This window comes from Durio zibethinus, chromosome 21 (genome assembly GCF_047325235.1).
Source record: "Durio zibethinus cultivar Kanyao isolate XHJ-2024 chromosome 21, ASM4732523v1, whole genome shotgun sequence".
Classification (NCBI taxonomy): domain Eukaryota; kingdom Viridiplantae; phylum Streptophyta; class Magnoliopsida; order Malvales; family Malvaceae; genus Durio; species Durio zibethinus.
Genome location: NC_143182.1, coordinates 16532649 through 16543687, shown reverse-complemented (window position 1 = coordinate 16543687; position 11039 = coordinate 16532649). Strand labels below are relative to the sequence as shown.

The window sequence follows — 11039 nt, the reverse complement described above, 5'->3', positions numbered from 1 at the left end:
ATTACGCCTTAATAATTAATATTCTCCCCCTTTAGGTTCAGATTTCAGAGCTAATGTCAATTTATAGTCAATTTTTTTATGTTTTTTTTCTTAAGGAATTTTATATCTATTTGTATCATTAATTTTGGTAAGTTTGACTCCGGAACTGTCACGTGGGGACCTTTTTGTCCATTTTTTCTATTTTTTATTTTCTTTTTATTTTCCTTATTTTCCTTTGTCATTTCTTTTCGTTTTTATTTTAAATTCTAGTTTTCTTTTCTTTTCTTTTTACATATTTAATTAATTATCTAATTTTTTTTAAAAAAATTTGAAATGATTTAATATTATTGATTAAAAAGTATTTTTAAATTTATACTATTTTTGAGTTTTTTTTTTTAATTTTTAATCAATTATATATATATATATATATGCATATATCATTTTGACTTTGTATGTCATCCTGATTCATTAGGAACGATTTTATTTAAATCAAAATTAGATCAAGAGTGGGATCATATTTTTTTTCAAAAGCATGGTCCGGTCAGAAATGGATTTTGGTTGCTTTTTATTTGAAAACTTTTTGTCTTTTATGTTTTTTTAAATTAAATAAATTATTTTAAAAAATTAATTTATAAAATAAAAAAAAAAATTGATCGGCAATGAACATCCATCTAATAGTCAAAATTCTTAGATCAAAAAAATTAAACTATCGAAATAATTGGTGTTTACTTATTGTGGAAAAGTCAATAAAATTAATTCAAAGTAAATTCTTTGACTCTATGTCAATATATTTTACATATGACCACCAGTACATACAATTGGAACGAATGGAGAAATAACTGGTTGGGGCCTTAAAAGTATATATATATATATATATATATATATATATATAACTGTACCTATTTAAAGTTTTGGAGGCATTTAAAAAATTAAATATTAATTAGATCACTATAAAGAGTTTTTTATATTTAAATTTATTAAAACTAAATTTCGATTATTAAAATTAAACTTTTAACGATGATACAATATGTTGACCATAATTATGAAGTTTTGAACTTTGAACATAATTTGGCAAATACAATGTTTGAACATTATAATTAACAAATGTAAGCAGTGGGAATAATTGTGTTATGACAAAAATAGTTAAATCAGTTTGCATATCACTGGAAATAATTTTTTTTTAAGTAAGTAATGACTTGATTGTGAGGGTTTCTTCACAATATTTCTTTCTTATTAAATATGATCATATTGAACTCACATCACATTGGATTCTTCTCCTCAATTCATCATATATAAAAAAAATTACTTTTATTTTTCGGGAAAAGACTTAAAAAAAGAAGGGAGAAACAACAAATAAATGACGGCTTTTCCCCACCGATTCTTGATATCTTATTTTTCTTTCTCTTACGTGACAGCTGATTCCCAAATTACAAATAAGACTCACCTATAAAAAGAAAAGAAAGGAAATGAAAATAAAATCATAAGATCTCATAATCTTGATCAAGACCCATTCTAGGACACTGAATTAGAGGAGATGATAATGAAGCAAGAGCTAGCTTTTTGTCACCATCGTCATCATTGATTAGCCAATCCCAACTGCTGAAATCATCATCCCACAAGCTTAAATTGTTGTTGTTGCAGCTGCTATTGTTGTAATCAGAAAGCCACCCAAAATCAGGAAACTGCAATTCTTCGAGGAACTTGGAAGAGTCACAAGAAGAGAATGAGGAAGAAGAATTTGATGGTGCAGAGCAAGGAACTAAAATTTCATGGGGTTCAATCAATGGAACTTCATCTGTGCAAAAACCATCAATATTGTTCATCACCTCCATTGGGTCAAATAATGGGCTTGTTGTCATGCTCTTCTCTTCCTCCTTTGCTTCAGTTATTGTGGATTGTAAGGATGTTTCAGGCTCCTTAATTTTACACAGTACTTGAGTCTTGACAGCAGCTTTTGAAACTTGTTCTTGCTGCTGCTGTTGTTGTTCGGTAGTAGATAGTGGCTGGTGAGTTAGAGGATCAATGCCCATTTTCCTCAGTTTTTTCTTGATGTGAGTATTCCAATGGTTCTTGATCTCATTATCAGTTCTTCCAGGGAGATGAGAAGCAATCTTAGACCATCTGATAAACAAAAAAAAAAAGAAAACAGTGGAAAATATTAAAGAAGACAAAAATATTAAAATAAAAAAGGCAAGTGTGACAATAAGAAGTAAAATAGTTACAATTTGGGACCAATTTAAAGAAGGATGACCTTTTTTATGGCCACAAGAAAGCTCCATGTAAAATAAATTTGCTCTTTTTTTTTTTTAAACAACTCCCTTAACCTATGTGTAGATTTGACAATTTATTTTTTTATCGCGTTTTATATTGTATTTAATACGTGTAATGATAGAAATTATTAAAATATAAATACGACATGAATTATAAAATGTATTTAAATCTTAAATACAAACATAATATGTTTAATATACATATTATATGTGATATGATATGATTAGTATGAATAATAAATTTATTTAAACACGACATGAATAAATACGAATAATATGGATATATATAAATAAATACAATTAATACAAATATACATGAATAAATATAATTAATGCAAATATATACAAAATATGATTAAAATAATAAATAATTATAAATTATTCACTATTTATAACTTAATAAATTTGATATATTAATAATCGAAAGAGTACTTACATATTAAAAAAATAAAAAAATTTAATACTCATTTAATATGCATTTAATATATATATATTTTAATTTTAATTTATATTATATAACTATATTAATCTTAGTATCAAATTCAAAATGATAAACTATTAAAGATTAAAAAATAAAATAATAATATATATGACTAATATTAATATTTATATTATTAATATAAAAAAATAATTTTATAATAATTACTAAATGAATATCATAATTAAATATTTAAAATAATTTTAATGTGATATTAAATAAATAATTAAGTAACATAATTAAAAATTAAAAATTAAAAAAATCTTTATATGTTTATATTAAATTAAAATAAATATAAAAAATATGTTAAACATGTATTTATATGATAAAAATAAATTAAATATGTTATTCGTGTCGTGTTACGTGTTTAAATGAATCAACACATATATGACATGAATTGTGTCTTGTTAAAATTTGTGTTGATACGAATAAATGTAAAACATATTTTTTAAAAATATATATAAAATTTTTTTCATATTATTTTCGTATTATATTATCGTATCTGAAATTATATATGTACTACCTGACTTTCATTAATTTTTAAACAATTTTCCCTACTCCTATATATAATCTTTATACTGAAAAACTTTTTTTTTTTGGGTACAAAGTGATCAAAGTATGAGACAAAAGAAAAGTTGTAAATGCTGAATTTTGTATTTTAATATATTAAATGTTAGTTTATAAAAATAATTATATAAATTAATTAAATTCGACTTCTACCGTGAGTAACAAGCTTTGATGACCGTATAATAAATAAATGGATACATGGGGCTGAGTCCAGTATTGTAAAATTCTGGAAGATCTCCCTGGTTCCCTGAACATGCTGCAAGGAGCTAAGACCATCATTTGTAATCAAAGCTGATTTGCATTAAAAAAATTCTAAGTCAAAATTTTCAAAGATTGGAGAGAGAGAGAGAGAGAGAGAGAGAGAGAGAGAGAGGGGAAAAAGCCTGTTATTTTTGGATAATTTATAATGTCTTGGAAATCATTTCGAAAGATGGGAGTTATTTTCAAGGAAAAACACCACCAAGTAATAATGTCTTTGGTAATGAAATGAGTTCGAAGCAGAACCAGAATCCAAAGGTGAAAACAGAGGAAATGATGAGTAGAGAAACATAAGAAAAATGGTGAAAATTCAAAGATGGGGAACCTGTTGCCAAGTTGAGCATGGAGATCAATGACCATTTGCTCTTCATGTTCAGATAAAAGTCCTCCTTTCAGGTCTGGTCTTAGATAGTTTGTCCATCTCAGTCTGCAACTCTTCCCACACCTTAACAATCCTGCAATGTCACATCCAACAAATTCATTTTTTTACTGAAATGATTATAATTATTTCTTCTTCATGTATTTCTTTTTCCACTTGACCACTAGTTGCCTAACCCAAATTTTCATTTTTATATCCTCGATTAAAAAAAAAGGAAAAATAATAAGCTAAATGAATTCTATAAACGGGTAAAAATGATGAATAATCTTTTTGCTTCATCGAAAACTGAGAAAAGATAAGAACAAATCTAATTGGGAAACAAAAAGATTCCCAGGACGTTAAAAACTTTTCCAAATCCAAGAAAGAACCAAAAGATTCCCTTGTTTCCCCAACAACAACTGAAATAAAAACTCAAAGTCGTTGTGATTCTGTTCCTTGAAATGTGGGTGAGAGAATGAAACTTAAAAGAATGGAGGAGAGACCTGCAAGCTTGGGAACAGCTCTCCAACAGCATTGGCCATTGGTGAGGATGAAGTTAATAAGCTTCGTATCCTCATCTGCAGTCCATGGCCCTCTCTTCAACCCAACTTTGACACAGCATGGTTGCCTTCCCATCTTTCAAATAAACTGAATCCCAAGGCTCCAACAAAGATTTATTTAGATTATTCAACGAAGTGATCGGAGTCTCAAACTGATACACCAATCTTTACCAGGGAATTATGAAGAGAACAATAAATAATTATATAAAATATGAGACAGACAGACAAACAGAAGGAAAGGAACTCTTTCGAAGTTGTATGCTGTGGACCGATAACAAGTTCCAACCTGCATATATATAAATGAATCAACCCTCCAAGATCAGCCTATGTTTTTTTAAAAAATGAAAATTTGACAAAATTATTATATATTTTAATTTTTTTTAATACTATTACTTTTATTCTGGGTTTTTACACGTGTATATCAACGAGACAACGCGTAACACACGTGCGATGTCACTTTCAGAAAGCTCTACTTCATCAAACTTCCCAGTTTTTTTTTTTTTCTTTTCTTTTCTTCAGTTTCAAGTATGAGATACTGTAATTACCACACCTTAGATGAAGGAAAAGTAAAAGTAGAAATGAAACAAAAACCAACAAATTCTCGTAGGAAGATAATTTTTTTTTTTTCAGAGGAGGGCATAACTTTAAGGAAAACAAAAATTTTGACTCGAAATTAAAACTTTTATATTTTTATAAAATTTTTTTAATCATTAGATTAAGAAGATGATCTAATTATAAGATTTAATTTTTATTTATTTAGTTGTTTACATTTTATTGCTTATAGACTAATATAAATATACCGGGTTTATTTATTTTGTCAGATGGTTCCGGAGTCTTACATGCGAAGTAAAATTGTTTTTATATTTTATAAAATAGATCATAATTTGAGAAAAAAAAATTATAAATATTGAAATTTGTTTTCTAAATTTATTAAATATTATATTTTAATGATTATCAAATAAATCAGTTGAACTAATTAATTCTGAATTCATACAAAATTTATTTTCTTTTCTACTTCGGTCGGAGTATCTTGTACGGTTTCTAAGGCGATCTCTTTCTCTGCTGCCTTCCTCAAGGAGAATTAATCCAAAAGAGGGATAGAATTTTTGTTATACATTTTTAATTATATGTGGTCTACTCATAATCATAGGTTCAAATTGTTACAATTCTTTAAAAACACAAAATTTATGATAAAGGCCATCCGGTCGATTAAAACTTCCGATTAATTTCGATTTAACATTTTCATATTCGACTTCTAAAACAAAATTGATGAAATTTATGGATTAGGAAAGGGTAACCTACTATATTTGAAACACTTAAAATAAAATTATAATTATATCTACCTACAAAAAATTAGTATGATAGAAAGGGAACTAAAGAGAATTCGTTTAATGTTTGAAAGCAGAATGAAGAAACTCTATTTTCAATATACAAGCAACTTGATGAACTCCAGTAGTCTTTTTATCTTTTTTAATCTTTTTGAAATATATCATTTTTGTTTTTAAATTAATGACTAAAGTCATAAATATAGAACATGGAGTACAATTGAGAAAATACATGAAAGAGTAGGTATACACTACCAATGAACAATGGGACAGCGTATCTAAACAAATTAATACAGAAAATTTATGACTTTTATACTATATTAATATTGGTACAACTATCTTGTTTTTAAAGCAAAATGAGCCATAATATTTTAAAATTGTACACAATTACAAACAGAAAGTAGCTTCACTGACCATAAAGGTATAAAAAATTTTCATGCCTGGCTCTAAGGTTTATCAGCTTGCGACACAGTTACGGAGCTGTCACAGGAGAGACTTGCACCATTTTCAAAATCATTTTTGGGATTCTTAATGAAAAAAAGGCATAAAAGAGTCTCTACTAATTTAAGGTATCCCCCCTTAGGCTTTGTTGCACTGTCACAACTGCAAGGACCTTCTCGACCATCGCTTTAACACCTTTGTCGAGTTCGGTTCAAACATCATTGAGTCATTAACCCAACAACTTTCGGATAACCCTTCTATGTTGGAACTTATCAGATTTGAATGATTTCTTAAGATTTGACATTTTTTAGTTTTCAATCTATCTTTATATTTTATCTTATTACTTTTTAATTAAAAAATATTACACATATTCGTTTTTAAACTAATAATCTGCAACAGCTAACGTCAATAACATAATAACTTATTCAAGGTCGATGGGCCTTAAGATTTGACTATTGATTTATCTTGGACGTTAAATGCATACAACCAATAAAATATTTATTTTTGTGTAAGTTTTGCCCAAAACTAGTTGGAGAGTAAGCGACCTTTGCGTAATGACATTTTATTTTTAAGATTATTATCATTATCGAAGAGATTTTTGTCGTTGTAATTTAAAATTATTTTATTTAATTAATATTAATTAATTTTAAAAAATAAGAATTATTATATTTGATATTATTAAAAATAAAATATTATTTTATTTAAAGATATCAAAATAACCATTTATATTATAAAAGTTAAATATATTAATGACGTCGAAGATGTTTAATAATAATAATAATAATAATAATAATAATAATAATAATAAAATTATTATTATTATTATTTTATATTTAGAGTTGTTAGAATTTGAATTTTGATCACTTAAACTAAGAATTCAATATTTTACTAACAGATAACATGATTATTAGCTGTTTAAAAATAATTAGTGGTAAAATATTAATAATATTTTATTTACTTTATAACAAAAAATAATTAAATTACTAAATAAAAAAATATATTTATTAATAGTTAAGTTATTTTTTATAATATAAATTATGTAAGAAAACATTTGGATTAAAAAATAAAACTAAAATCTATTGAAAGCATACAAGATTGAAAAAAAAGTATAATATATATAAAAGAAAGCATAAATCTTTTTTTTTTTAATTTGGTATAATTAATATTAGTTTGAAAATATAAATATTTATAACATAAAATAATTACAATTTTGAAAGAAAGTAAATTTATCAACATCCATATGGTTTGTCGGTAAAGTATTTGACTTTTAATTTTATTAATCAACATTCAAACTCTAACAACTTCAATTATAAAAAAGAATAAATTTTTAATTCACATATTAAATAGATAATATTAATTATAGTTAATTTTACATATCATTTGATCACTGGGATAATTTTTTTTATCTTTTTGAATAAAAATTAAATTGGTCCAATATCATTATCATATAAAATTATCAAATATTTACTAAAAATAATGATCTAATTATTTGTATAAATGACCAAAATTTTAAAAATGAACACTGTTATCACAATACCTTGATAGGTTGTCTCTCATCCAAAAATTTTTCACCCTATTGTATTCTAACTTTAACTACTTTTATTCTCAAACGATATAAAAAGTATATGTGCACGTGTGCATTGTAATGAAGATTATTGAGCTTGAATTATTAAAATTGGTAGATTTAATTTTGAGTTTGTTATGCCTGAATTAATTGGTCAATGATCAATTTGGTTAAGATTTGGTCAACATAGTCATATTTTAGGGCCACCTAGACAAGGCATGCCTAGACAGCCACGTCATCTGCTTTAAGGAAATGGCTCGCCTTTCCCCTAAGAAAACCCAATGTACTATTGACAACCTGTCGAGATAGTCACTTTGAAACTGATCATTTGGCATCCAACTTACTTAAGACCATTAAATATAGCCCATGTTTACTTGAGATTATTAAATGCAACTTACATTTACCCACATGGACCTTTCTCGAGCTTCACGTAGATATCCCATCAACTGTTAATTATCTCAATCAGATCTTTGTCTCTTGCTCACATATATAAGGTAATTGGAGGACCAGATATGTAATAAGAACACATAACCCTGCTACACGTTTTGAGCTTCCTTTTGTTGAAACTTTTTACACATAGTTCACCACTTTTTTCTCTTTCCTTACTTTGCTTTACCTCTGCTACAATACTAACTTGAATGCCGAAGCACGAATCAGAGCATGCCCTAGAGCAACAACTCTGGTCTTTTTGATAGTGTTCTTTAGCCGTAGGTTCAAGTTATCCTTCATTTCAACCTCACCTCATTCTTTTTAGCTAAGACACCTAAAAACACCATCAATAATTGGCGCTATTTGTGGGAAACAACAACTATGTCTTGCTAACCGCATTCCTTTGAAACTTTAACTCCCACCATTAATGCTTTTACTCGACTTGTAGCTGTTACTCCTGCATCATCTTTACTACCAACTTCTCATCAAATCCCATCACTAAATTTACCTTCTTGGAATTCTCCATTCCTTAAAAATCCTCTATTATTAAATGCCTAGGCCACATAGCCTTTAGGCTTTTAGCAAAACTTAATAGGAGTTTTATTTCCAAACATGACACTTATTCCACCATTGATCCACACTACTGCTCTTGAAACTTCAAACCTTGTTTCCCAACCACCTGCAACATAAATCCCATCTTCAAATGCCATTAATGCCACTTAGTGGCAAAACATTCCTCCTACAACTTCTACATTACATGTCTCACTCCCACTACAAATCTCTATGTCAACCCATTATATAATAGCCTCCCTCAAATTTTTACTAAGTCCTCATGACTCAAATATAGCTCTTAAATGCCCAGGTGACCACACAATAAAGGTTATTTTAGCAGTACCAATAAGCCACTTAACAGCCCTTCAAGAATGACCCCATTTCAAAGAAAGCTCAACCTTTTCCTTTAAGGAACTACTACTACCACGAAGCCTAATCTACCCTGAAAAAACTTACCTTTAAACCCTACATGACAATACCCATAACAATGATCGTACCACACAGAACCTAACACAAAACTAAACCCATGCAAACCTTAACATTGAAAATGATCTAATTGCCCAAGTCACTACATTACATAAAAACCTAGCTGATTTGAAAAAAGAGAAAAACAAAGATCTCCAGTGGCTCGAAGATGATCACAACCATCAAATAGGCAAACATCCTTTCTTCCTTTGAGCTTTCAGAAGATATGTATAATGGGACCATTGACACAAAAAATCATCTGGATCATTTCAGGACCTTCATGAATCTGCATAATGCCTCAGATGTGGTGAAATACAGTATTTCCCATCACTTTGCATGAAAACGCCTGAACATGGTTTTACTCTATGGCCTTTGCCACCATAGATAGTTTTGATACCCGCAATAGGTAATTTTTAAGGCTTTTTTTGAGTAGCAGGGCTGTTGTACCTTATCTACTTGCTTGTTAGCTATGAAATAAAAATTAAAAGAGACTTTATAATAATATTTGAAAAAATTCAATATCTTTACATTAGAGATCAAGGACTTGACCACCAAGTGGACCATTTGAGCTTTTACCTTTGGGGTAAGGTACAACCATTTTAGATACTCGTTGGTCGAGAATAAGCTAGAGTAATTGTACCAACTATATGTACGAGTCTAGAAATTTATTAAAATTGAAAAGATTGCCAAAGGGTTGATTGGTGTGAATAATGCTACGAGCATCCACAAGGCAACAATAGGTAGACCGACTCACTGAAATAGTGGTTCCATGATATTTGGCAAGCACATAACCAGCAAAGAAGAAGAGATTGGCACAACAGCAACAATAACAACAAAAACTCTCAAACATAATCAAACCAACACCAAACCAAAATAGAACCATCAACGCCATCACACAGTGTCTTACCCAAAGGCCCAACCAAATACCTAATCAAATGAAACCTTAGCTTGGACTTTGAGAAAACCAACCCCAACAGAAAAGACACTGCAACTATCATTCAACCTAAGGCATTTCATTGATGAATGCATAACCTTTTAAAAAGAGATTAAAAGATTGGAATGCCTTATTAACACCAAACCTACCCTACAAACCAAGAACCCCTATCTGGCTAAAATTATGAAACACCTACCCACCAATAGGGCAATGGCTCATCTTGTCAAACATAAGAAGCCTGTCAAGAGAAAGTTGTAAGCAAATACCCAATCCAAGGCATTATTTATGTTAGTGTAAGAGCCATCGAGGATTAGGTAAATAGTTAATCCAAGTATAAATCTTATTTACATAGTGTGATGACCATTGATGTTGCATCTAAGAAATAAAAGGTTGAAGACTGACAAATGTATTTTTTAAAAGATGATACTGATATATTAGTGGATAATGACAATGACCTTATAGTGGTCAAAATAACTATAGACAATTACTAAGTCTAGAGAATATTAATTGATAATGGCAGTGTAATGGATTTGATTCAATACAGGCTTTTAGGCAGATGAGATTCACGGATAGAGATTTGAGGCCACATGGCCTATCTTTAGGTTCATGAATAAACTTATAGCAATCAAAAGGTCTATTAGTCTATTAGTTACAATGGAAGATGGTGAACATACACTAATGATGCTAGTAGACTTTTTAGTAATGGTCAACCATAAGCTTATAATGTGATTTTTGATAGGCCATTGATGAAGAAGGCCAAGATGGTAATTACCATTTATTGTTTGAAGGTTAAATTTTCCATACCTACTAGGATAAGATATATGAAAACAAATTAGGTGATGGCTCACCAATGCCATAT

At 28.6% G+C, this 11039-nt stretch overlaps 1 protein-coding gene across 1 annotated transcript; it reads right to left on the bottom strand.

Moving 5' to 3' along the window:
• Positions 1–1197: 1197 nt before the first annotated feature.
• LOC111306287 (transcription factor MYB20-like) lies at positions 1198–5205 on the bottom strand. The gene is made up of 3 exons (XM_022904188.2): positions 4414–5205; positions 3878–4007; positions 1198–2100 (listed from the first exon to the last, which is right to left on the bottom strand). The coding sequence occupies exons 1-3, from the start codon at positions 4544–4546 to the stop codon at positions 1458–1460; spliced, it is 906 nt and encodes a 301-aa protein (XP_022759923.2). The 5' UTR covers positions 4547–5205; the 3' UTR covers positions 1198–1457.
• Between the last annotated feature and the right edge of the window lie 5834 nt (positions 5206–11039).

Excerpts from the sequence above, each read along its gene's own strand:
- LOC111306287 (XM_022904188.2), bottom strand. The coding sequence starts at position 4,546 with ATGGGAAGGCAACCATGCTGTGTCAAAGTTGGGTTGAAGAGAGGGCCA. Across the intron at positions 4,008-4,413 it reads AGCTGTTCCCAAGCTTGCAG|GATTGTTAAGGTGTGGGAAG; the intron begins GTCTCTCCTCCA and ends GTGACATTGCAG. Across the intron at positions 2,101-3,877 it reads CATGCTCAACTTGGCAACAG|ATGGTCTAAGATTGCTTCTC; the intron begins GTTCCCCATCTT and ends TTTGTTTATCAG.